The sequence below is a fragment of the Hyaena hyaena genome, unplaced genomic scaffold (genome assembly GCF_003009895.1).
Source record: "Hyaena hyaena isolate Hyena2069 unplaced genomic scaffold, ASM300989v1 scaffold_55, whole genome shotgun sequence".
NCBI classification, from domain to species: Eukaryota; Metazoa; Chordata; class Mammalia; order Carnivora; family Hyaenidae; genus Hyaena; species Hyaena hyaena.
Window position 1 is genome coordinate 1,680,402 of NW_024080687.1, and position 27,894 is coordinate 1,708,295.

At 41.3% G+C, this 27,894-nt stretch overlaps 1 protein-coding gene, 1 long non-coding RNA gene and 1 other non-coding gene across 5 annotated transcripts in view; 1 reads left to right on the forward strand and 2 right to left on the reverse strand.

Annotated features, from left to right (window-relative positions):
- CLIC5 (chloride intracellular channel 5) overlaps window positions 1-27,894 on the forward strand; it is a 171,014-nt gene that overhangs the window by 37,689 nt on the left and 105,431 nt on the right. The window contains exon 1 of one of the 3 annotated variants that reach the window (XM_039231212.1): window positions 27,486-27,894. The exons of the other annotated variants lie outside the window; for them this stretch is intronic. Coding sequence (XP_039087143.1) covers window positions 27,832-27,894 — 63 coding nt within the window. The 5' untranslated portion in view covers window positions 27,486-27,831. Of the gene's footprint in view, window positions 1-27,485 lie in introns of those variants that run through there. 3 annotated transcript variants of the gene reach the window in all.
- Window positions 1,017-27,689, reverse strand: LOC120231233. Its single transcript, XR_005528287.1, has 5 exons — window positions 27,602-27,689; window positions 25,333-25,517; window positions 20,975-21,167; window positions 19,369-19,464; window positions 1,017-1,509 (listed from the first exon to the last, which is right to left on the reverse strand). It is a non-coding gene; the product is annotated as an uncharacterized LOC120231233 (long non-coding RNA).
- On the reverse strand, window positions 24,637-24,742 carry LOC120231264. Its single transcript, XR_005528294.1, has one exon. It is a non-coding gene; the product is annotated as a U6 spliceosomal RNA (small nuclear RNA).

The following is a 27,894-nucleotide window of genomic DNA, read 5'->3' on the forward strand; positions in this document are numbered from 1 at the left end:
GGGAAGTAAAGGAAACGTGGGTGAAGGGAATTTCTCTCCTCCTCCTCTCCATGGTTCAGATGTTTAACTTCTGGCCTGTCCTTGATGCGGATCCTAACCTCAACCTCTTCTAAGTGGTACCTCCAACTTCGAAGCAACTCTCCCATCTCCCTAACTAGAACATTAGGAATTTGCCTTATTCGATTTGGCAGCACAAAAGATAAAAAATGAGTCTAATCGTCATACCTCCATTACCTCAAGTCTTTCTCTTAATCTGTCCTTTTTTAAAGTTTATTTAATTTTTTTGAGAGAGAGAGAGAGAGAGCAGGAGAAGGGCAGAGAGAGAGGGAAAGGGAGAATGTCAACCAGGATCTGCAATGACAGCCCCAATGTGGGGCTTGAACCCATGAATCGTGAGATCATGACCTGCGCCAATACCAAGAGTAGGATGCTTTACCGACTGAGCCACCCGGACACCCCTCTCTCGTAATTCATCTTGGTCGCATTTTCTATAGTCACAGGTGTTTGAGAACATGGCGGGTAAACACATGAAAAAACCTGGTCTATTCTTACGGTCCAATTCTTTGCCTGCCACAAGTGTGATTCTGGGCTAGCTACTTAAAGCTCCTAATTCCGATTTTCCTCATCTTACATGCCTTATAAGGCTTTTGTAAGGGGTAAATGAGCCAATGGCTATAAATCACCTAGCACAGTACCTGGCACCCAGAGAGTACTCAATACATGTAAGCCATCCTCCTCATCATCAATAATATCATCACCACTCCATCCAGGAGCAACTGGTTGGTGCTAGTAAGGCAATTATTCAGTAGGATTCACGAGTGGCCTAGGTAGAGAGTGGACTTCCCCTCAAAACTTTATTTAAAAAATTGCTAAATATTGCATTAGTAAAATACTAATGTTTATCTTGCTAAAGTATTTTGGGCAGTGCCTTCATTCTCAATGGAAACATCGACACGTTATATTTTTTTCATGAAATATGTTAAACTTATATTTGAAATAACTAAACGGATCATTCTGAGTTTTCAAAAATTGCTTATTGAAACTCTCTGTGAATTTGACACCTCTAAATATACCCTTACCTTACGCTGTCAGTCAGCGACTGTACCCCCTGGCAACACAAACTAGTAATCAAGGGAGAATGCAGGCCCAGAGGTGTTTGTTTGGGCCTCCCACTCGATGAGATGGTGTTTTGTCCAGCGAAAGAGCAGGCTGTGGAGAAAAAGTCTGGGTCTGAGGTCTGGACTCTAGCTTTGTCTCTGCCACTAAAGAATGATGGAGTGACCTTTGGACAAGCTCCTCACCTCACCATTCTGCATCCTCACCTGGCAAAGAGGCACTTAGACTTGATACCCTCATTCCCCTTGGGCTTGGACGGTTTGTGTTTTGTTTATGATGTATTTACTTCTCTCCTTTTCTTTCCATTTTCCCATTGCAAAGGCAAGGCCAAGGTGGTAACAAGCAGGAAAACAGCGCCCTCTAGGGTGTTTCAGAGGCGTAGCTGTGTAGAGGCTGTGAGAAGATGAAAAACACCCGGGTTAGGGTGGGAGATTCTGAATGTCCTAAGGCTTACAGTTACCTGTCCCACTTCTTTTTCTTTTTTCTTTTGCCCACCTCATTTCTTAAGTGGACCTTACAATGTTGCTTCTACCTTGGTGGGTTGAAATAAATTCGTTTTGAAAAATTACAAACCCCCAAAGGAAGAAAACTAGCAAACACGAAAGTTAAAACCCTAGAGAAAACTTGGAGGTGCAGAAACCCAAGTCAAATGAGAAATGAATGAAAAGTCAGAGAGATCAGCTTGTTTATTTTCAAATATAAGCATAACACATTTAATGAGGAGCTAGAACCTTTTGATGTTTCCATTGAGAGAATTAAGACAGGGTTCAGAATACTTGAACAAGATAAACATGAGTATTATATTAATGCAATATTTAAATTTTTTAAAATAAAGTTTTCAGGGGAACTCCATTTAAGTTTTTATTTTTTGAGTTTATTATTATCCTCCCCAAAATGAAGCAAAAATCAATAAAAAGGAACATAATTGTCTCCTAGACAAAAGAGACACAGAATGTCACAAATTACCTGATCTAATGCTCCGTTGGATAGATGGAGAGGCTAGTAACCCAGTGCTTTTATATTTAATCCAGAGTTCTTGATAATTTCCGGAAGAGTACATAGACTAGTAAGAGCAATGCTAATATTCAGTGTAAATAACAACGAACATGAACTCATTAGGAATCAAGCATCCTGTGCCACATTTTGTAGGGAGTATCTCATTTAACCCTTGCAATAACTCAATGAGTTCATTATCATCGTTTTTTCCCCTTTACAGCTGGAGAAATGAGGGCATGGGGGAGTCAAGTAACTACCCTCAAATTTACAATTTAGTACTTCTGGGCCTTCCATACACAACCACAAATCTATCCCACATTCAAATTCATAGATGTACACTCAACTAGATGCCGTGAAGCTTTTTGGGACCTCTCTGTTTCATTTTGAAACAAAAAATTATTTTGGTTCTGAAAGCTCTCCCTGACCATTGCGAGGACAAAATGAGTCACAGAGAGTTGGGAGGAGCCCTAAAGGATGGGTGGTAAATGGGCCCCAAGGAAGGGATGGGAGGTGGCTGGCCTTGAATTGATCAGTGAGGGGCCAGCTCTTTGGAGTGAGGTATAGCTACAAGTCCCATGAAAATCTTTCATAAAAATTAAGGGTCCATTAAACAAGTATGTATATAAAAGGAAAAAGCTAAATTAATATTGAACTTATACAAAACTCTATGCACACGTATTTATATTTTCTTCTGTTCTTTGGTAAAAGCACACAAACACACACTGACTATTCAAACACATAGCTCTGTGCTGTTCTAACACCATTTTTTTCATATGCATATTTCCTTTATGTTTCACTTTAAATAACTACATGATATTATTTCATCATCTTGATGTATCATGATTTGCTTAGTCATTTCCCTATTGTTGAAGCGCCGGATTGTTCCCAGCTATAAATAGCATTGCTATACCATTTCCAGACCACTTTTAATTTGGGGGATTTTTTTCTGATCTATACTCCCAGGGGTTTAATTTCTGTGTCAAAGTGTACAATATATCAGCTTTCGCTGTATCTTGCTAGATTGCTTTCTGTGAAGGCTAAAATATAAATTACAAGGCCAATAGCATTGAATTTTTAGCATTCTATTTTTCTGATTTATCCACCAAGAAATGTTATTTATCATTGTAAGTGTTTTTACCCTCCCGCCGCCACCACCACCGCCCCTGACATCACAACCACACCCCTGATCATTACCTTTGCCAAGACAACCAAAAGCAACACCATTACGATCATCAGGTACCTTCACTGTCAATCCCAACACCATTATCATCATCCATCCCCACTGTCACCATCAGCTTCAAAATGCCACCACAACACAGTCACCGACATCACGAGTGGTTTCATCAACAACCCCCGCTCCCCGCGTCTCCATCGCTCACTGCCACCATCATCATCAGATCCACCAACAACACCAGCACGACGGCCACCATTACTTTTATAACTGCTGCCCTCCCCATGATCAGCTATTGTCACCATAATCGTCACCAACATCAGCAGCACCATCATCACTATATGCCACATACCATTATTGAAGACAATCAGTATGTGTTAAGTACTGTACTAAATGTTTACTTACACTAATCGTTTAGTCCTCACAATAACCCTGCTAGGTGTATAATAGCCTCCTGTTGCCTCCTGGAAAGCTAATGTTGAGAAATTGGGACTTCTGGTCAAGGATATGGCTAGAACATGGCAAAGCCAAGATCTTTATCTGTATCAGTCAGACTCCAAAGCCTGTTTTCTGTACTGCCAATGCCTACATTTACTTTAATTGCCATTCAGTGGTCTTTCAAAGTTCTTTTGTCTACATCTTTTTAGTTGCTATTGAACTTGAGCATTTTTCCATATGGTGATTTATTGTCTACACTTCCTTGTGTGTAAACCTTCCTGTGACCTCATTTTGAATGAAAGCTGAATAATGACCTCAAATAATTAGATCAGTTCTTTATTTTTCTATAGTAAAACTTTTCCTTTAACATTTATAACATATACTCTCTTCACACACACACATTTATTTTTTATTTTAGAGAGTAAGTGCAAGTGGGAGGGAGGGGGCAGAGGGAGAAAGAGATCAAAGCAGGGCTCAATCCCAAGACCCTGGGATCATGACCTGAGCTGAAACCAAGAGTCAGGTGCTCAACCGACTGAGCCACCCAGGCGTCCTTTCTCACTTATATTTTAACTTTTAAGCTCTTTTGGTTTTTTGATGTTATAACACTTATTTTATGACTAATTATAAAATTAGAGAATCAGAAATGTTTCTTCCTTTTTTAGTTGGAAATAATATACTTACTTTCTTCTAGTTTTCTTATGTTCATCATTTTGCTTTGACCAAAATTTATTGTAAGTCTATGATAGGAGTATGAATCCAATATATTCTCTGTACGTGATTTGATTGTGTCCATGTTCTGAATTATGATTATTTCTTGCATTTGTATATTCTATTTTTTTCATGTAGAAAGTTCTTATAATAGTTTTAATTTACTTTTGAACTATATATTCTATCTTATCATTTCTTCCTGCTTTTAATCTAATATCACATAGTTTTGGTAATGGTCACTTGTTTTAAAATCTAGAAAGGAAATCATTGCTCCTTTTGGAAGAAAGCTTTTGGTATTTTTTCCTGCTTGTTTTTCTGGAGAAATCTTAAAATCAGATTTTATAAAATACACGATGGAAGCTTTAATTGTTATCATATGAACAGAGAGGTTGTTACTTTAAGAATATTCGATTTTCCATTCATGAATAAGATTTAGTTTTCCATTATTTTTCCTTTCAAAATCATTTTCTTATTTGGAGCCAAATTATTATCTAAGCAGTTCATGGTATTTTTATCACAAGAGTACATAGATTTTACAAGCGATATGAAGTTATTCATCACCTAAGTATCAGGATACAAGTAATTTTAGTGAATTTATCTTTTCTAATGTGTCAGCTTTTGCTCTACCTGCAAAATCTAAGATAAACAGGTCAGATACCATGACATTTTTTTCTGTCACTTGAAAAGCAACATCCAACTTAATAAAAACAATGACATGTTCTTGAAAGCCAAAATGTTTCAGAAAGGCATGGCCCCCAGATGAACCAAAATGGGAAAGACAGGGTCTCCTAGCACATGGATATCCATTAATGTAAACCAACTTTGGACGAGTCTGCTGAGTTTCTAGAAAACTGTCATGTGATTTTTGATGCCACTAAACTTCCTTTTCTCCAAGTTCTCTCTTGCCATTGTCTGGGACTCCTATGTACTGACTTTAGCAGAGAGTAGCAGTCAAGACTGGGGTGTAAGCTGCCAAAATCATCACAGGGATGGGCCCCTGGGAGGTCAGGCCTTGTTTGCTCCTTTTCTCCGAGAGATAGAGCACTACCTCCTCCCCCCAGGCACTAATGGGATCTTGGGGTTTGAGGACCCACCTGGGTAAGCCCCTCTGAAAGGCAGCATTCTTAAGTTTGGAGATTAAATTTTGCAGTCACAGCAGAAGTAGGTGCGTCCAACATTCATTTATTTCTTCAACAAATACTACTGAGCCATGCAATCCACCAACTGTGGATAAAACATCTGTTCTCCATCTTTTTTTAATCTATGAATATGAAAAGGGAGAAATAAAGGCCATTGGATCAGGTTTGCTCCTGGGTCCCTTTCACTTTAGAATTAGGATGTTCGCTGTCACAGAATGGGTACTTTAGAGGTCGGGTCAATGAGCTCTGCCAAATAAAAAACTAATATTAGTGGGTGAGCCCTATGAGCACAATAGGTCCTGGGCTTGGTCTGAAGAGCCAGGTCTCAGCCTCTAACTCTGAGGCTCCTTGTCACCAGCTTAATCTTCTCAATACAATTTCCGTGTCTTCTACCCACTGAGTGATTTGCCTTTTGGTAAATTGGTGGCCAAATACCAGTCCTTCCTGTGATTCTCCAGTTATATGTTCCTTGTACTTTTATCCACCCAGCGATGACCACATCCTTACTCCACACCCAGGATGGGCAAGAACCGTTCAGTAAACTAAGGAAGCCAGCCCTCTGATGTCAGTGCCATTCCGTAGATGGTCTGTTCGCTTACTGACTCATTCCTTTTTGCTTCCATTAATTTCTTACAGAACACAGCCTTCATTTCCTGCCCCCACATACCTTTTTTTGCCCTGAAACACAACGGAAGTAATTTGTTCTTCCAAGGTTGCCAATGATCTCTTTCAGTGTATAAACTGAGACCAAGAGATTGTGCTTTTGATTTTTGTGCCAAAATCAAGGTTTGGATATCCATTTAGGAAAGGATTCCTTAGTACTGTGGTGAGTAAAAGAAGAAATAATTAATAGTCAGTCACCAGCCTGAATGGCGATGTCTCCTTCTTATGGAGACATTTCTTGAATATTCATGAGGGAAGCAAAAGAGGTAAAATGTAGCACCTGCAGGAAATGTTAGAGATATACAAATATTGAATCATTACGCTGTATACCTGAAACTAACATAATGTTATATGTTAGTTATATCTCATAATTTTTTTAATGTTAAGAGCTGAGGTTAAATAAGAGTTATTAAACTAAAGATGAAAAATAACTTTTTTGAATTTTTTCCTGCTTGTTCTTCTGCAAGAGTCTTAAAATCAGTTTTTTCAGTTTTTATAGAATATACTCTGGAGACCTCAATTATTGTCTTATTTGTAATTTTGGAGTAAAGAGACCAACAAAGAATTTGGAAGGAATTCCCAAGGCTAAGACTTCCTGCATTATTTTCAAAACAAGCTATTACAGCTATTATACTGCGAAACACATAAGGTTTATAAAGGTTCACCTCTTGGGAATCCACTAATAAAATAATTGCTATTCTGCAAGGCCACTGAGTTTGTTCAACACCCATTCATTTACTTGACAAATGCTTCCTGAGCATGATCCTAGCACTGACTGTGCTCTGTGAGCAAATGAAAAAAACTATGAAACATTGTCCTTAACCTCAAAGACATGGCGGTGGAGTTGAGGAGACAAGATTTACAGAGCGAAAGGAGAGATGTATAATAGAACACAGCTGAAGATTAAACAGCCAGGATAAAAAGAAATAAATTGGCAAAAGTTAAAATAAGTGCCGAATGAAACTGCTAAAAGCAACCCTGAGTTTCAAAAGAAATAAATCACTGTAGGCTGAGAGGCTCAGAAAAGTCTCCCTGGAAAGGCAGGACTTTAGCATTTGAACACAGGGAGGGTATAGGCAAGGTCATGCATGAAGAAGATATTGAAAACCCATGCGGGCTACGGACACAGCCCCTCCTGGGTCACCTGGTGCCCCAGCCTAATAAGCGGCTTGACTAACCACGCAAAATGACTGGGGACTTCTGCCCAAATGGCCACAGTGAGAGCCCGGGATGGATGCCGTGCGCACAGGCTTGATGCAGGTCTACAGCAGAGTTTTCAAATGCAGTTCTGGGAGATTCAACATCCAGAGGCAAATAAACCCAAATGATAGGAGAGACGGAGTTGCTGATAGGAGAGGGGAGACAGTTGTGTCATTTAAAAGGAGCTGAAGCACGGGATGAGTGCCAGGTAGCTGTTAAACAACACATTTGTGTGAACAGTACATTCTGAAACAAACGGCTATACTTGTCCCAATCAAAGTGACTTTTGCTTAAAGGAAAACATTTTCTGCTTCATTAGCTCTTTCTTCTTCTTCTTTTTTTAAATGTATAGATTTCTAATTATATATATATTTTATAGTTTATTTATTTTTAAAGAGAGAGAGTGAGAGAGTGGGTTGAGGCAGAGAGGGAGGAAGAGAAAAAATCCCAAGCAGGCTCCACACTGTCAGCACAGAGCCCTATGTGGGGCCTGAACTCACGAACCATGAGATCATGGCCCAAATCATAGTCAAATACTTAACCGACTGAACCACCCAGGCGCCTTTCTCTTTTCTTCTAATATCCATCAAAGACTCAAAAATTTCTGCTGTCTTTTGAAGAAAAAGTCACAGCACGATATAAAATAGGGAAGAGGGAGTGGCTATTAGCAGCCAAGACACCCGAGTTCCTAGCCTGGTCTTGCCCTTGATATTCTTTGAAACTTGAGACTTGTCACTTTAACTTCTTAGATCTGCATTTTCTCCCCACAAGATGACGGTGATATCATCTACCTTAATTATTTTACAGGGTTATTTGGGATGAAGCAAAATGATACGGGTAAAAATGTATAATGTGTTGAGCCTGTAGGTCAAATGAAATAATTTCACATTCTTTATGTCATTGAATGCTGAAGACAATAGCTCATATTAGGTATTCGTAGCTCTATTCATCGATAAGGAAACTAACGATATGGAGGGGTTAAATGATTTGCTCAACACCACACAGCAATTGCAATCCAGCTCTCCAAACCTTAGTAGCTACTCTCTCCTTTAATGCCCACGTGACACAGTTTGAGCCCACACCCAAATGCCTGCTCTGTCCTTCATCAGCTGGGGGCTGCTTCTGCTTTGAGAAAGGTCTGAGACACAAGGTTGAGAGAGTAGGCCTTGAGGTGAGATGGTAGTCTGTGTCAAGCTCATAGGGCACCGTCCAACACAGTAAGGCAGGAAACAGGGATGGATTGAAGATGTGATGCAGTACCTGAAGCATGGGCTCCCACCACCCATATGTGCGTAGACAACGTGTTACATGTCTCACCCTGAAGCACCTGAATTAGGATTATTTCCTGGCTCAGGGCTTCCTGGAGGGTAGGTCTGGCTTTACATCTGTGGGATTAAAAAGAATCTCTAGGGGTGCCTGGGTGGCTCAGTCGGTTAAGGGTCTGACTCTAGATTTCGGCTCAAGTCATAATCTCACAGTTGTGAGATCAAGCTCCATGTCAGGCTCTGTGCTAAGCTGGAGCCTGCTTAGGATTCTCTCTCTCCCTGTCTCTCTGCCCTTCCCCTTCTCATGCTCTCGCTCCCTCAAAATAAAGAAACATTAAAAAAAATTCTCTTGGGGTGCCTGGGTGGCTCAGTCAGTTAAGCATCCGACTTTGGCTCAGGTCATGATCTCACAGTTCGTAGGTTTGAGCCCCGTGTCCGGCTCTGTGCTGACAGCTAGCTCAGAGCCTGGAGCCTGCTTCAGATTCTGTATCTCCCTCTCTTTCTGACCCTCCTTTGCTCACACTGTCTCTCTCTCTCAGAAATAAATAAAAATTTTAAAAATTAAAAAATTCTCTAATAAGCTGCCCATGAGAATCAGGTGAGTAGTTTACAAATAATCTCAGAGCCTAGGCTGCACCCCAGACCAGCAACATCAGAAATCTATGATGATGAGAGATGAGAATAACATTTTGAGAGTCCCCAGATGCAGCCAAGTTTAAGAACCAGTCATCCCACAGAACAGAGGAAGGGTTTCCTTAGCGGCAAATTTGAGCTTCCAGTATTTTAAGATTTTTAGACTTCCAGTAGCTTCCAGAAGCTACTCTGGCATGATATCAAATAGCATCTTTGTTTGTTTGTTTGGTGGGTTTCTGTTATATTAGCAAGTGGTGAATAGAAGTCCTAGGATCTTACCCTAGGTCCTCCTCAAGCAAATCAATGTCACCCTGAAAAATGAATAACCCCTTGTATTAACATAGGTTTTATGGTCATATTCTGCTTATTGTTAAAAAGGGCTCTTCAGATGTCATTTAAGGATCAAATGGTAATTTTTAAAAAAGTTTCATTCCTATTACACAGATATATTGGCGGTGATCGGTCTACTGGTTACAATGATGGTCAGCACAGGAAGGGCAAGGCAGAAAAGACTCTTCCCAGATATAGACAAATCTATAGATAAATACATGTAAGGGTAGAAATTTTATTTTGCAAAGTGATGCTAGGCTTCCACCCTTTGGTATTTCTTCTCCCTCCTCTATTTAGGGTCTTTGTGGAGTTTCGGAACCAAAACTTACATTCCCTAAACCAACATTGTCAAGGGCCACCAGGTGTGTGCAGACTAAAGGCACAAAGGCTCTGGAGAGCCGCAGGAAGGTGTCCGGCCCCAGACTCTCCTCTCTTCTTTCCCTCTGCTGTCACGGCGATGGAGCTTCAGGGGCATGAGGATCACGAGGAGCTTATCAAAAATGTAGTTTCCTGGCCCCACCCTCAGATTCAGTGTTTGTGGGAAGAGCCCAGCGAGATGTGTTTTTAAGAAGCGCCCTAAGTGATTCTGGTTCAGACTGTCCTAGGAAACTCCTCTGGCCCCCATACCCTGTAGGACTGCTAGCCTTTATGTCATCAATTGCCTTCTCCTGGGATGCCCTTTTAAAATGCAGATATGACTGCAGCCTGACTCGCCAAGTTCCTCTCTGTGGGCAGATGTGAGGATCTCCGTGTGTGTTAATTAAATGGACAAGGGGATGGGCCGCCTGGTGGCTCAGTTGGGCAAGCCTCCGACTCTTGATTTTGGCTCAGGTCATGATCTCACAGTTTGTAGGTTCAAACCCTGCATCGGGCTCTGTGCTCCCTGCTTGAGATTCTCGGTCCTCCGCCCCCGCCCTTCCCCCACTCTCTCAAAAATAAATAAATAAACTTAAAAAAAATAAATGGACAAGAGGAAAGTAAGATCTCCTGTTATGAGAGCTTTGGTAAGGGAAGAGGGTTCTGAATCCAGGGACTCTCGATCTCCACTCAGGTCATGATCTCACGGTTTGTGAGTTCAAGCTTCAAGTAAGGCTCTGTGCTAACAACACAGAACCTGCTTGGGGTTCTGTATCTCCCTCTCTCTGCCCTTCCCCTATTCACTCTCTCTTTGTCTGTCTCTCAAAATAAATAAAACTTAAAAAAAAAAAAAAAAGGAAAGACAAGACACCTCTGGTAAAAAAAAAATCAGATAATGTACAAAGTAAAAATTATAAAAAGCAAAAATTGTAATGTTCTCCCTCCTAATCCAACTATTCTGAAATGACCATTATTCACAGTTTATGTGTAGTGCTCCAGACAATATATATAAGATTATATATATTTTACAAAAAATGGAAAAACACACACATGTACTTTTCCATAATTTGTTTTCTCTTTCATTTAACAATGTATTCTGACATCTTTCCATGTCATGGAAAAGAACTCCATATATGCTCTTTCTGTGATATCTTTCATTATATGGATGTACCCAATGTACCTGATCAAACTTCTGATGGACATTTAGTCCCCTTCCAGTTTTTTCTTATTTCAAACAATGATGCAGTGAGCACCTTAGACCCTTTTTCACTTAAGGGTTTCTTATCAATGGGCCTGTTGAGTCTTCATATGACCTAATTATGTCTTCACATTTGATAGATAACTAGGGTGCATGGGTGGCTCCATCAGTTAAATGTCTGATTTCTGCTCAGGTCACGATTTCATGGTTCATGAGTTGGAGCCCTGCATCGGGCTCTATGCTGACAGCTCAGAGCCTGGAGCCTCCTTCCAATTCTGTATCTCTCTCTCCTTGTCCCTCCCTTACTCTCATTGTGTCTCTCTTTCTCTCTCAAAAATAAATAAACATTAAAAAAATACATAGATAACTGACCTCCAAATGGTTGTGCCAATGTACACTCCCTACTCGTACTGCATACTTGCTCACAACTTTTTTCATGAGTCTTTAACATTTTTTTTTTACCAATTAAGTAAGTGAGAAAGTATCTCATTGGTACAATTTCAGTTTTGTAGCTAAGTAGTGTGCTTTTTCAGATATTTATCATCCTTGTGTCCCTGCGAACAAACTGTTCATATCTTTTACCTAGGAGCCAAGGCTCGTCTTGTGTTGTCACACACTGTGTTTTCTTATTTTCATCATGGCATCTGCTGGTAAGCAGCAAATGGTCATGTGCCACAGAGAGCAAATCCACAGAGAGGGGGAAGAGCGAGGGGCTCATTTTCCAATTTTAGTATATGTGCTGCCGAAGCAAGCACGAGGGACTCATTTTCCACTTCTTCAAGATATCAGAACCAGCAGCTTCTTAAAAACCACTGCTTATACGGTTCAGTGTGTAAACTTTAAGAACTGGAGCAACGTGTTACATTCTGCAAAGCACAGTGACTGGAATGAAATAAAATCTTGTCATTTATCAAACAAATGAGTGATTGTAGACAGATAGACCAGTCTAGACACACACTATGTGCCTGGCTTTGTGCTGGGTGCAGGGACACACACATAAGAAACACCGGTCCTTCTTTCAAAAAGTTAGAAGATTTGTTGGGCTGTGGACGGGTAAAGTGATCATTATAATGCTAGAAGTGATTAATGGAGGGATGAGTAGATGTCTTCTGTTCTTGAAGGTCTTAAATCTAGAAGGCAGAAGATTCATAAAGAATTTCAATGTAATAGTACAAGAGTAGAGGTTTGCATGCAGTGTTATGGAGGCATGGGTTTTAAGGATGAGAAAGAGTTAGCTGAATGAGGAAGTGTGAGGAAAGTCAAATAATGGAAGCAAAGACATGGAGGTACAGCATGGCAGGGTGTATACTTAGGAAATCAAACCATGTTAGGATTCCCAGAATCTCTGGTGACTCAGGACAGAGGAGTCCCGATGAGCAGATAGGTCACAACCCATCACATCATGCCAAGGAGAGTGATCCAGGCTGACCTGCCAAAGGGCCTCTAGCAAGGGTTAGGTGATCTGCCGTGCATTGTAACGGCTCACCCTGGCTGCCAGGCAGAAGGTCGATTTGAGGAGCGAGGTGGGTGGTCAAGAGAGAGTGTGGTCAGGAATATTCTATGACCATCTGGGCATGAAGCAATGCAGCTGCAGTTAACAAGGATGAAAAGTAGAGAGATTTGGGTAGGGACTTGGTAATTAATTGGATCTGGGATGATGAAAGAATTAAATGAAAATAAGGGCTTGGTTTTTGGTTTCGGTGACTGAATAGATGACAGTGTCACTGACAAAGAGAGTACAGGATTAAGAGAGGATTTGGGGAAGAAGGTTACTAGCGTGGCATTTTGGAAATGTTGTCCTTGAGGAAACACCCAAGGGGTATATCCCGTAGGTAGTTACATACTGGGATGAGGATCTCAGCGAACGGATGAAGGCTAAAAGTTACAGTCTGGGAATGAATGAATGAATTCTGGATGGCACTGGATTTCAAGGCAGGGGCCTTCATGAGCCTCACCCATAAGTCACTTATAACCCGGCACAACATCAAGGTAAGTTTATTTTCCCTTCGAGGGCCCATCACAACCGCAGGTCTGGATGGATCGGTGTGGCCCAGATCCTTGAAGTCCTTTTGATGCTAACGGGGGCAGGGGGAGCCCAGCAGTGCATTCTTACAGTTGAGTGAGGATGAACTCCTCCCCCATCAGTTGTCAGAGTTTCCTTCCCAGAGATTAATTTCACAGCCCAGAAGCAGTTGGCTTGTTGTGGTGGAAGGAAAATGGATTCACTGAGATGGGCGGTAAGGTCAAAGCCAAGGACACTCTTCTTTGTAAGAAGATGGGCTTCCCTGAGTAACGAGATTGGGGAAAGGGTCTCTTTTAACCCTTAATCAGCATGAATTAGTTTCCTGTGCAATATCTGTCAGTTTGAATGACCCAGAGCCTGGCTTTTGGGGAGACAATGCACTGTATAAAGGCACCAAGGTACACCAGAGAGTTAGAGAAGACTGTGCTGGCACTGTTACCTTTTGGTGCAGGGGACGGGGACAAGTTATTCCTCCTCTCTGAATCTGAGTTCCCTGATCTTGTTAACATGGGGATAATAAAAAAAATGTCTGTTCTACTATTTATGACTGTTACTATGGTTAAATAAGAAATACTTCTAGAAATTTCATGCAAATGCTAAGGTTGTTTGAAGGTGCGAGACAGAGAACCTACACTTTGCAGGCCTCCGTGTAAACAGCTGTCAAACGTGTGTGAACTATACTCACTCGTTTGCTCATTTATTCAAGCCACTTATTGAATAAATGCTCATTGAGTGCCTACTCGGTATGAGATACGAGGGATAAAAAGAGAATGGAAAAGACACGGAAGAATCATAAATGCATACTACTCAGTGAAAGAAGCCAGTCTGTAAAGACTGCCTGTTCTATGATGTAGTGTGACATTCTGGAAAAGGCAAAACTATGGGGACAGTAAAAATATCAGTGGTTCCAAGAAGCTGGAGGGGAGTGAGGGATGAATAGGCAGAACACAAAGGATCTTCAGGGCAGTGAGACCACTCTGTAAGATACCACAGAGGGGGGCACGTGCCATTATACATTTGTCAAACCCACAGAATGTGTGATACCAGGAATACACCCTAATATAAACTATGGACCTTGGATGATGATGATGGTCAGTGTATCTTCACTGATTAATGTACCACTCTGTTGTGGGATGTTGGTAGTCGGGAAGGTGATGCATGAGTGGGGCAGGGAGTATAGGGGAACTCTCTGTACTCACTGCCTAATTTTTCTGTGAACCTAAAACTGCTCTTTAAGAGTCTGTATTAAAAAGGGGGGCCTGGGGGAGAATGGATTATATATGCCTTATGGGTGCTAGTGGCTTCCTGGAGGAGAGAAGCATGTGATCAGATCTTCAAATAGCCAACAAGGGGAGGCAGAGCTTTGCATGCACGCAGTGTGAGCAAGCTCTTTCCCTCTTTATCATTCTGATATTTTGTCTTCATTTGGGACAGGGGCATGCAGAGGGTCAGCACTTGTTCAGACAAGGACCCTCTGATCCTTTATTTACTGCAGGATAGATGTCACCCAGTGGTGGGCAACTGTGACTGCCGTGTGATCTCCCAGGACAAGGGCAAGGGGTCTTGGCTGGTCAGCACCCACATGATGGGCCCACATGCATCTCTGTGACCAGAGGGAAGGAGCAGAGGAGTCGGCTTTGACTTGTGAACTTGGCCAGACCACTTTGGCAAGGCTGTTTTGCCCTTTAATTTGGCGACTTTTTCCAGAGAGCTGGTGCCGTGAGTAAGGCAGGGCTTAGGTCAGCAGTTTGACCTTTTGGGCCTTAACATTGGAGGTTTCATGAAGGTCATTAAGTCTGGTGTCTACTGAGGGAATTGCCCTGTGCTGTGTCGAAGGGAGACAAATGATGGACTTATCATCCTAGGACTTAATTTTTCAAGAGAGGAAAAGGTGATAATGGTTGTGTTTATGAGATCCCCCAAAAAACAAGGTAAAAAAAGAATGAATTTCAATGGAATTGAATGGATTTCAATGCAATTTTCTATCATAAAACGACTTAGATAAAACATCAGCCTTAGGGACTGGGTTTTGCCATCCTGCAGATGTTTTTCCTGTTGTAGATTCAGCTAGTGAGCAAAATCAAAGTGTGAGGGACATTGAGGTGCAAAGCATATATTGCAAAGGAGTCTTAGGTTAATGTCTGTCTTTGTACAAATGTACATTGCAAATCTTTCCAAAGTGCATTTAACTGAAGAAATTCTGAAGCGTTATAGAGCAAGACAACTCAGCATATATTGAGTCGTGCCGCCATTATTTCTTCATGATATAACTTTTTCACCGAACGAGAGCCTCTGGGCACATTTTCTCCATCAAGGTATTAATATTCCAAAGGTTTGTCAATGTAATTATGTAGGAAAAGGTAAAAATGGGACCTTGTGGCATAGACCCCTAAAGGGATACATGGAGGAATTCAAGTTCCATCTTTAGTTTCTCACGCATAAAATAATTTATCCTACCTTAGGGTCCCTCACACACGCTGTTCACTTCTCTCTTCCTTTCTGTCTTCAAATGACCGGCCCCTTTTAAGGTCTGGGCTTAAATGTCACTTCCTTAGATAAGCCTTCCCCATGCATGGCCTAAGGGAGAGGGGGGGTTCCCTCATCCTCCACTGTGATTCTTTAGCATTGGAACCCAGATTCCCAGAAAATATCTATCACATTTTATGATTATGCGTCTATTACTTGTTCACATGTTTTTCTATCTCCTACAACGTATTGTAAGGTCTATCAGGCAGGTGCTATCCACAGTGTTTCATTCCCCAAGATACACTCAGTGTTTCCAAAAATATTTGGTGCGTAACAGGTGGTCAATGGAAACATGAATGTGGAAATGATGAATTAACACTGGCCATCGCCGACTCGGTGGGAGAGGACTCATTTGTGAGGCAGCTGGTGTAGACCCAAGGGTAGATCTCTCTCCTACTCTGGTTATGAAAATTTTGGCAATGTGCATCTTTCCTCAATACTGTTAGGTTTATTTCAATTCTGTGTTCTTACAAACACATTGCACCTCTTCAGCTAGAAATAGGGTGAAGAGTGGGAGCACCCCACTGTGTGGTAGGCACTGTGAGCTCCTTGCAACAGAGGCTGGGGCTCACTCATACACTTATTCCCCAGCACTGAGCACACTACCTGGCATAGACCATGACCAAGGTATGCTTGCTGAATGTAACTAAAATGAAGTGCTTTCTGCTTTCTCTCTAGGAGAAGGAAATTGAAGCAATTTAAGACAATCCTCTGATTTTCTGCCCATCAAGCGTTGCAGCAGTAAGGCTAATCTTCCTGGCAGATCATAAAAGATTGCACAGTTAGGAAAAAATATATGACAAAAATAGAATCAAAGCTTTTTTCCTGAATGTAGATTAAAAAGACCCACTTATTACAGTGCCGCAGAGATAGATTTCTTCTGTATCTTCCTAGTTATGAGCAAATAATAAAGCATTAAAATGTTGCATTATGATTCTCTGAGATCTAAAGTAAGGAGACTTATGTATACAAGGAAATAAATGGAAAGGAAAAAAGACTCAAAGAGAGATATGTTTTTAGACTTCTCGAGGAATAATGGACATTTATAACTGTCCATACCTTTAAGACAGGTTATTTTTAAAATAACAATTTGGTGGGTCGCCTACGTGGTTCAGTTGGTTAAGCATCCAACTCTTGATTTTGGCTCAGGTCATGGTCTCACGGTTTGTGAATTCAAGCCCTGCATTGGGCTCCATGCTGGTAGAGTGGAGCCTGCTTGGGATTTCCTCTCTTTCTCTGTCTGTCTCTCTCTCTCTGTCTCTCTCTCTCTCTCTCTCTGTCTCTCTCTCTCTCTCTTTCTACCTCTCTCTCATTACAATCTTTCTCTTCCCCTCCCCACCCAATCCTCCTCACCCAATAAGTAAATAAACTTATAAAAATAAAATAACAATTTGATTAGGCCCATTCTGCCCGTTTCCAAGAAGGAATTTGCAAGATTCTCAAAAATATTTTATGCTGTTCTGGAAATAATTTTTTATGTAGCTTAAAGAACTGCTGCTAGAAGAGGGAGACCGTCAGATAAAGGGGGGAGGCCACCCACCGTGGTCAGAGTAACGACAACAGGGTATATATTCCATTCTTTATCATTTAGGACTATTGAGGCAATTAAAAGCAGACACTTGGGAGTCAGACCTGGATTAAAATCCCAACTCTAGAGTTTTCTGGTTAGCTATGCTTGCTGACTAATCCGTGTGTATCAGTTTTCTCTTCTGCAAAAATGGAGCAATGATAGTAGCTACCTCATGAACAGGGTTGGAGTGAGGGATTAGGTGAGAAACTGCCTCTGAAACACAGTGCTGCCTTATATGCATTTGGGGGAGAGATAGTTCTTTTGATCTTTGTTTATGGGATAGTCAATATCCTGCACGCATTCTCCATATTACTAAATAATATTATTTAAACTTTACATTAACTTCAGGGAGGGCACTTTTGTCTCCATTTACAGATAAAGAAATTGAGGTTTGGAAGAAGAAAAAAAGAAATTAAGGTTTGGAAGTGTTGATCATCAACGTATAGGGCTAGAACGTGACACAAGCCAAGTCTTGAACTTGGAAGGGTTGGATCCAAGCCCTGTGCTCTTTTCACTATGCAAGACATTCTCTGTTGAAAAATAAAATCAATTCATGGAGTCATACTTATATAAGTGTATCATTTATCATACCGCCTTAAATTGACACATAGAGCCTTTCTCTGCAGCTTTGCTATTTTCTGAACATATTTCCACTTTCACTTTGTATTTTAGCTTACAAGCCTGGAAAGACTAAATAGTGCCTATATAGAGGGTCTGGAACTTTAAAAATATGGCTTCTCATTCATCTTAGGATGCAGCCTTTTTTTTTTTTTTTTTTTTTAAAGTGCATCACTGTGCTGTTGACTCCTATCCAACTTACAATAGCCCCGAAATCTTTTTTCTAACATGTGGGCCATCTCTCCCATTGCCCTCTTTATTCTACGCAGATCCTAATGGCTGTGGATATAAATCTCCAGTTAAAAACATCAGAAAACCCAACTCAAGACGGTTTGAGACAAAAAGGGACTTTTCTGAGCATCAGGACAGGAAACTCTATGGATATCCAGTTTTTATTTTTTTAAATTCTAAAATATTTTTAATTTATTTCTGAGAGAGAGAGACAGCGTGAGCAGGGGAGGGACAGAGAGAGAGGGAGACACAGAATCTGAAGCAGGCTCCAGGCTCTGAGCTGGCTGTCAGCACAGAGCCCGACGAAGGGCTCAAACCCACGAACCATGAGATCATGGCCTGAGCCGAAGTGGGACGCTTAACTGAGCCACCCAGGCGCCCCTACGGATATCTATTTTTTAGATACCAAGGGATCTGGTCACTCAAACAAGACATCACAACTGGGTTTCCTTTCTCCATCTTTCAGCCCTTGTTTTCTCTCTGTTGGGTTTACTCTCGATATTATCTGTCTTAGCAGTGGCTAGATGGGCACAAGCAGCTGCTCCAGGACCACATCCTGGTTTCTCCATAAGTCCAAGGGAAGGAAAGATGGACTCTTAGGCACATTTCTGATAAAAGCCCCAAATCTGAGCAAAGTATGATCTGTTTTTATTATGTCATAACATAGATTCATAAAACATCTTCTAAGAGTTACAAAGAAACAGCCTTACCTAACTAGAGAATATAATTACAGTTTAAAAAAAATGATCCTTTGCAAACTACATGCAAATGAGGAGGTCACAAATACAACCCTAAGTAGCTTGCTTTGCAAGTCTATTAGAAGACATGACTTTTTTCTGTTTTAAAACAGAAAATGGGCTCCGAGTGGAGCATGTGTCCATTTTGAACCAATCACAGTGCTCACAGGGATTCACTGCTCCCATTGGCCAACCCAAGTCACCTGCGCAACCCTAAGCTCCCCTTGAACCTAAGGGGCTGTGAATGGAGCAGATATAGGTTTCAAAGAAAATTCAGGGTTCCTTTAACAAAAGGGCAAACGGATTCTAGCTGTCAATCATTATAACTACCCTTCCCTTTTCCTTTCAGAATTCTAATCTGTTTGGTCATGGGCATTTGCCCACTTCCCTCTATTCATTCTGCTCACCCACGGACAAGCAGACTTCTACTCGGCAAGCTTCCTTACCTTGCTTCTCTCCAGCCTGGGTCCTCTTTAACACCATGCCCTTTTTTGATCTCTGGTCAGTTGGCAAGATGGGCTTGTTGGCCAAAAGAAAATTAGCTGTGTGTATAAAAGTAATATGGGTCAACATTTTTTTTTTTTTGAATTTTGTAATGCATGTATTTATCTTGGATCTGGCTGAAGGTTCTTAAAAATATATTTATGTAATAGTTGTATTTTAATGTGGTCTTGCTGTGACTAAAGTATGAACTTTGCCATTACGTGAGACAATTACCAGAGCAATAAATCCTGCCAAAAATTCATGGTGATGCAACAGACCATGACCTCAGATCACTTTTCTCTGGCGTCTTGTCTCCATCGTTTTCCTTCCTCCAAGGGCTAGGTATTTTTTTTTATTTTTCATGTACCACATTTTGGTCCCTGCTTCTTTTTTTCAGCTTGTCTCTGGCGTCTCTTAGGTTATGCGGAGTGAAGGAGGATTCCAGAATCCCCAAATCCAGCCATTTCTTATCCGCAACCATTCACTGGTTGCAATTCAGTCAGCAATTTCTAAGTCTCTCTCATCATCCCAGCCTCCTCCAAACCCACCCTACTTCTCACATACAGTAAAACATGGTGGTTAATACAATGGGCTTTCACAATGGACAGACCTGGGTCACAATACCAGCTGTGTTGTTTATTATTATCTGTGTGATCTTGGACAAGTAACTTCACCTTTTTAAGTCTTTGCTTCCTCGTTTGTGAAATGGGACGAATAGCATCAGTCTCATGGGGTTACTTATACAGATGAAGGGAGCTCATAAGAGACAGAGCTTTAGGCGCATGGTGGGCTCTTAGCAAATGTTAACTATTATTATTAATACCAGCTCTTTTCCATGTTTTACTTCAAAATTAGAATCTCTATAAAACCCCCACACTGTAATGTCCATTTCACTGATGTCAGCCTTTGAGTTACTATAAGGGCAGAATCCCTAGTGGAGGAGGCTATGAATGGAAGTTCCAGTTATTCATTAATTCATTCCACCAGCAACTATTTTTTCGGGCATGTATACTTGTACTTGAATTATTAACAGTTGCTTTATAAGCGGGTTTTTGTTTGTTTAAAAGTTTATAGCGGGGGGGGTGCCTGGGTGGCTTAGTCGGTTAAGCATCCGACTTTCGCTTAGGTCATGATCTCACGGTTCGTGGGTTCGAGCCCCACGTCGGGCTCTGTGCTGACAGCTCAGAGCCTGGAGCCTGTTTCCAATTCTGTGTCTCCCTCTCTCTCTGACCCTCCCCTGCTNCTTAGGTCATGATCTCACAGTTCGTGGGTTGGAGCTCCGCGTCGGGCTCTGTGCTGACAGCTCAGAGCCTGGAGCCTGTTTCCAATTCTGTGTCTCCCTCTCTCTCTGACCCTCCCCTGCTCATGCTGTCTCTTTCTCTCTGTCTCCTAGAAATAAATAAAACATTAAAAAAAATTAAAAAAAAGTTTATAGGAGGGGACTGTTATGTTCGGAGGTCATGCAAAAGAGACACAAAACGGCATTCCTGTCCTCAGGGAGGCTTTACTCTTGTGGAAAAGTCCTAACTCAATCCGTGAAGGAATAAGGCAGGAGCCAAGATCGCTTACCATCAGGAGGGGATATGCACAATCCATGTTCTTGGGGGGTTCTAGAAAGCGCATGAGCCGAGCTCCCCCAAAACACTGGTGGAGAGAATGAGTAATGCGTGAATCAGTGGGATGAGTGAAGATTGTTGACACAGACTCTTGGCTGCAGTCCAGCCCACTGCCAGGCTCTCCCTGGGAGACTGCAGGCTCACTGCTGTGGGGACAAAGATTATTGGTAATGTCAGGCACGCCCAAGGGCACGTTAGTTTATAAAGGAATAGATAGAGCTAGCAACCCACCGTAACCCTCCTCACAGCCCAACCGAATGACTTCATGTGGTTGTAATTCCTCTAGGACTCACTTCCTCTTGTCTACACCCACCTGGTCCTCTCACAGAGATACAATGTAACCAGTGCTTCTGCAACTGTCATCAAAACCCACTTGTCCCCTCAGCTTGAACCTCAAGCCCTTGGGACTGTCTGAGAGATTCTCTGTGAGGAACGTAGGAGCGGAACCATCTAATTCTCATAGAAACAGCTGCTACCCGGGGCAGACTGAGTGGGTTCAAGCGAATATCATTAGGCAGGTAAAAGTTGGAGCTTGTATCTAATGATGTTGGCTTTACCTTTTTCTGAAGTTTTTAAGAATCTTGCTCATTTAAAACTTTCCATATGGGAAATTCTCTTTTTTTGGTTTAGAGCTCTGTATGTTTTAATGCATGCAGAAACATCTATAACCACCCCCACAAATAAGGTACAGAGTAGTTCCATCACCTGAAAAAACTCCCTTGTACTACCTTTTGGTAGTTCCCTCTCCTCCTGTCAGCCATTGATTTGTTCTCCATCACTATAATGTTGCCTTTCCAGAATGTCATAGAAATGGGACCATTCAATATACAATCTTTTGAGACTGGCTTCTTTGACTTGGCATGTACAGTTGAGATTCATCCATGTTTTGGAGGCATTCATTCTTTTTTATTGCTCAGTGGTATTATCACTGTATGGATGTACCACAGTGTTTTTTTATTCTTTAGCTATTGAGGGACACTTAGTGCCTCCAGTTTGCATCGATTATGAATTATGCGGTGTACGTTCATGTACAGGCTTCTGTGAGAACTGAGGTTTTCATCTCTCTAGGATAATACCCAGGAGATGACGAGTGAGTTTTATGGTTAGCCTATATTTGACTTTACATGGAATTGTCAAACTGTTTTGTCAGAAAGCCTGTACAATTCTGCCTTCTCACTGACAATGTATGGGAATTCCAGTTGTGTAGAATTGCTATTATTTCTTTCTTAAAGGTTTGGTTGAATTCATTGATAAAAATATCTGGGCTTGGGAGTTTTTTTGTGTTTTGGTGCAGTTTTTTTTGGAGGATTTTCAACTATGAATTTGATATCTTTAGTGTATATGGGATATTCAGGTTATCTCCTATTTCTTTTTTTTTATTACAATGTTTTTTATTTTATTTATTTTTATTATTATTCTTTTAAACTAGAACTTATTGTCAAGTTACCTAACATACAGAGAATACAGTGTGCTCTTGGCTTCGGGAGTAGATTCCCATGATTCATCGTTTACATACAACACCCAGGGCTCATCTCAACTAGCACCTCCTCCATGCCCGTCACCCATCTTCCCCTCTGGCCCCATCAATCCTCAGTTTGTTCTTTGTATTTAAGTTTTTCATGGTTTAGGGTTATTTCCTACTTCTTGAATGAGTTTTGTTAGTTTGCGTCTTTCAAGATATGGTTCATTTCATTTAAGTATCTAATTTATAGGCAAAAAGTTGCCTATATTGTTCCTTTATTACCCTCTCATGATTGTGAAGTTGGCAATGCTATCCCACCTGATACTGATAAAATACATCTTCTCTCTTTTTCTCTTGGCAAGTCCAGATACAAATTTATTAATTCTATTGATCTTTTACAAGAACTAGCTTCTGGTTTCATTGATTTTCTCCATTGTTTTATTTTGTTTTAATTTCATTAGTTTTTTTCCCTTTTATTTATTATTTTATTCTTTGTTGCTTTAGGGTTAGCTGGTTCCTTAAGGTACACGCTTAGATTTGAGATCTTTATTCCCTTCTTCAAGGAGCTTAGATTTGAGATCTTTATTCCCTTCTTCAAGGAGCATTTGAAGTATAAATTTCTTTTTTATACAACTGCTAGAGTTGTATCCCACAAATTTTGATACATTGTATGCTCCTTTACATTCAGATCCAAAGAGTTTATAATTATCCTCCAGAATTCTTTATTGACCAACAAATTTCTGAAAGTGAATTCCTTTATTTCCAAATATTTAGACGTTTTGCAGAAACATTTTTTATCCACGTAATTGATTCTAGTATGGCCGGAACATATTTTGTATTGTTTCATTCTTTTAAATATAGCGTTTGTTTTGTGACACAGAATATGGCTTATTTTGGTGAATATTCCATGTGTACTTGAAAACAGTGTGTATTCTGTTGTTATTTAGATTAAATATTCCATAAAAGTTCATTTGGACAAATTGGTTCATAGTACTGTTTAGGTCTTCTATATTCTTCATGATTTTTTTTGTTTGTTTGTTTATTTGTGCTATCTACTAAAAGTTTTGTAGTCTCCAACTATATTCATGTATTTGTTTCTTTCTTACTTCAGTTCTATCAGATTTTCTTCATTACTTTGAAGGTTTGTTATTAGGTATGTATACATTTAGAGTTGTTGTATCTTTTTGATGGGCTGACTCTTTCATCACTGTGTAACATCCAACTTTATCTCTGGTAATTTCCTTGCTCTGGAGTCTATTTTGTCGGAGATCAATATAATCACTGACTTTCTTTTTATTAGTGTTTTGGGGAAAAATAGACTGAGACTGGAGAAAACTCAAGTGGCACTCGGAGAACAGGGAGAACACAGCTTTATGATGACAGAGGGCCCAGTGGGATGGTTCCCCAAAGACTGAGCCCTGAACAAAGGTGGTAGTTTGCTTATAAAATTAAAAGAAGCCCACCCATGCCGGCAGAGGTGTTTAAAGCTGACTGGATGTATCGGGGTAGGGTGACTTGGGGTCATCGCTATGCAGAGGGAAAGGAAGCGGGTGTGGGGAGCACCTGGCCTGGGCAGTTTGGGCAGTTAGCCATTATGACCTATATGACCTCAAGGAGTTTTCCTTTATTCTCTCCATTAAGTGTTTGAATGGTAATTCTTTTCTCATCCTTTTCCTTATAATTATATCATTATGCTTGAAGTGAGATTCTATAACAGTGTAGAGCTGGGTGTCTTTTTAAAGCCAATCCAACAATCTCCAGCTTTTAACTGATGTATTTAGACCATTTTTATTTAGCGTAAATACTGATAATAGTTGGACTTAGGTGTTCTATTTTATGATAAGTTTTTATTGCTTGCTCTTTTTCCCCCCATCAAACCTATTAGATTATTTGGAGATTTCTTCCCATTACATTTTAGTTTATCTATATTGGCTTTTTACTACGTCTCTTTGTATAACTTTTATAGTTGTTGCTTTAGGAGTGGTTACAACATACATACCTAACTTTTCTCAGTCTGCTTAGAGGTCATAGTTTGCCATTTAAAGTGAAGTAAGAAACCTTACTACTAAACAAATCCTTTTACCTTCACCCTTTATGTCATATCATTGAAACTCTGTAAGACATGTGATCATCTTTGCTTTCAACAATCATACAAACATATGGATGTTACATAGATTTGAATGTTATCCTTACAATGGGGCCATGTTAATTTTCTCTGTAATATTCCAGTTTTAGTATATGTGCAGGCAAAGTGAGCACTAAATATGTTTTTAAAGAGCTTTCCTGGTAAATATTTACCCAAAACTTGCACTCACTTTGTGAAACTATGATTATCAAAAGTATAGTCTATAATCAAGCACGTGTTTTTCTCTGGACAAGGCTGGAATGGATGCTAACCAATGATGATTTGATATTAAAGGGTACAAAACAAAGACTTTTTATCTTGAACTAAATCAGAATGTGGACTTAAAAACTAGAAATATGCACAAAACTATTTTATCGGCAAAGCAGACCTTTTTTTTTTTTTTGGCAACATGAAGATTTAGAATATCAAAACTATCAGTTGTCTGTAGAGATGCCCAAATGGAAGCTATTGTCTAGAGATTAAAAGGGAACTGGTTCATTTCCAATAAGCAGTAAGCAGATGTTTGGAGAAAACAAAATGGAAGCCAACTCTGTTAGGTTGGGATTCAGGAAAGCGGAGGTCATACCATACCTCTACCATACATAGTTTAGATGACAGCCAAGAACATGATCACATATATAAAGCATCTTATAAACCCTATAAAGCATCTAAAAAAACCCAAAACCAAATCTCAAAGGCATGTCACGCATTTACTTTTATTTACCTCTGCCGCATTGCTATGGCGAATATTGTCTGCATTCCAGAGCTGTAAGTGATGAGTCTGTGCAGCATGCAATGAAGGTATTAGTCTTCCTCTGTTACCTTGTGCTTCCCAAAGTATGCAGTCATTGGCTCAGAATGTACAGCTGTGAAGGTGACTGTTTCTCTAAAGGTTTTGGTGATGTAAGCCTGAAACCGAGGAGGAGGAGGAGAGCAATTAAACCTCACCTTGATTAAGCTCTAGTGTATTGTGAGGGCTTGCAAGTTGGGCTTGGTGACTGTTTCAGTGAGAAGGAAGCACTTGTACTTGGCAGTTTATAGGGAAATGGCCTGCCATAAAGGGTGGTCAGGGTACCCTGCCATCTTGTCTGCCTGACAGACGCCTGACCATTCAGGAAGGTTCAGCCGAGTGCCTTCTGCTTTATGAGGCCTTTTTGTCTACCCACTCCAATTGTGGTGAATAATCTGCTTGCGTGCTGATTTATGGAGCCCATTTCATCTGCCCAATTCATGTGACAGTCTTAGTCTTCCTTCCATGTGACTCTTATTCTGAAATGGATCTTAATCTTCATTCAGTCTTTGTTTCTTCCAAGTGATTTACCCAGCATGCACTAAGTTTGAGAGAGGCAGTTAGTAGAGCAGTTGGGAGTAGAGGCTCAGTCTGTGTTCAAATCTGCCATTTTCGAGCTGAATGACTAGGGGCAAGTTACTTAAGTACTTTAAACCTGTTTCCCCTGCTTGAATAACACTGGGATAATAACACTACTTGTAAAGATGAAGCAAGTTAAGACCTCCAGTGCTTAGCATTTTTGTCTGGTACAAAATAAGTACTATTAGGTATTTTTATTATGAAGTGGCTACTTTATTTTCTTACAAAGCTGTGAAATAAATAAATTATTTGTGAGCACAGCAAGAGAGAGCACAAACAGGATTAGCTAAAGAGAAGGCATAGAAAACAAATGAAAGTTGACCAGATTTCAGATGCCAAATTTTAAAATATTTTTAAAATCAGTGAAAGGTGGGAGCATACACTGGTATAATCCCTCTGGAAAACCATCTGGCAATGTTCATTCAAGAACATTCTTTACTTTATAACGTGTAAATTCCACTCCTAAGGATATACCCAACAGAAAAGTGTCCACGTATCACCAAAGGCTGTTTGATAGAATGTTCATAGCAGTAGTATCTATGATAGTCATTAACTGGAAACCATCCAAATGTCCATCAACCAAAAATACGAATGCTAAATTGTGGCAATGAAAATGAATGATTTACAACTACACACAACAGAATGGGTGAATTTCACAAACGGAACGGTTCACAAAAGAAGCCAAACATCAAGAGTATATATACTGCATTTGCTGTAAGATTCCAGCCAAGTGCTGTTACAAGTTAAGATAATGGTTACTCTGGTGGAAGGGGGGGCGGGGAGGAGGAAAGGAAGAGAAGAGAGACCAAGAGGAGCCTCTGGGGGTGTTGTTAGTATTTTAATTCTTCATCGGGTGCTCCACGGGTGGGTTCAGGTCATTGAACCGGACACTTAGGATACGTGCCTTTTTCCATATGTGCATCCTACTTCACTACAAAAGAGAGAACAGAATTTGAATAGGAAAGAAAGGAAAGACGAGACAAGAAAAGAGAAGTGGAAGAAAAAGCAAGCCTGGAAGGTGAGAGAGCCACGGTGCTTGGCTCCCGCCGCACCTGACCAGGTTGGCTCACCCCTCTACCTTAGACACCGGCCCTGCCCACCCCCACCCCCTGCCTTACTCCATTGGCCCAGCTCGAGGATGGCTCTTAATCGGGGCCCCTTCCTTCTTTGCTCCTCCCCACATCTGCTCCCCACTCTGAGCACTGCGAAGGCAAGGAGGGGCTTTCCAGGAGGATAACGCCAATAGTAGAGCAACTTGGAGGAGCTAAAGCATCATTAATGAAACCTAAGACTTAAAGCCATCTTTTCCCTCTTTCCGGTTCGTCTGCACGCCCTCTCCCTCCCTTTACCTTTCCCATCAGGTCCCCCGGGCCTCGTGGGCGGCGCCGGCCCGGGTCCCGCGGGGCGGCGGGGCGGGGGCAGGGGGCCGGGGCTCGGGCAGAGGCCGCGCTCGCGGGTGCCCCTCCCGCCCCGCCCCGCCCGGGCTGACCCCGCCCCGCGGCCTCCGGCTATTTTGGGCGCGTTGGCGGCGACGCGGGGATCGCTGACGGGAGCGGATCCTGTAACACCTCCCTGCAGCCCGGCACTTGTTGCCCCGGGGACCTGCTACCATCCTTGAACCCACCTTTCCCCCTTCCTTCCTTTGCATGTGATCTCTCGGGACTCTGATCTGTCAGACACGGCGGCTCCCGGTTTGATAAATAGATCTGACAATAATACTAATAATAATAAGCGCGGCTCTCAAGTGGGGGCCCCCGCAGAACCGGCGCAGGAGCCGGAGCGCAGAGCGCTGGCTCGGGCGCCGCAGAGGTGGCGCCTCCCCGGCCCGGGACGCTGGCCCCGGGCGCCGACGGCATGACGGACCCGGCGACAGCTAACGGGGACGACAGGGACCCCGAGATCGAACTCTTCGTGAAG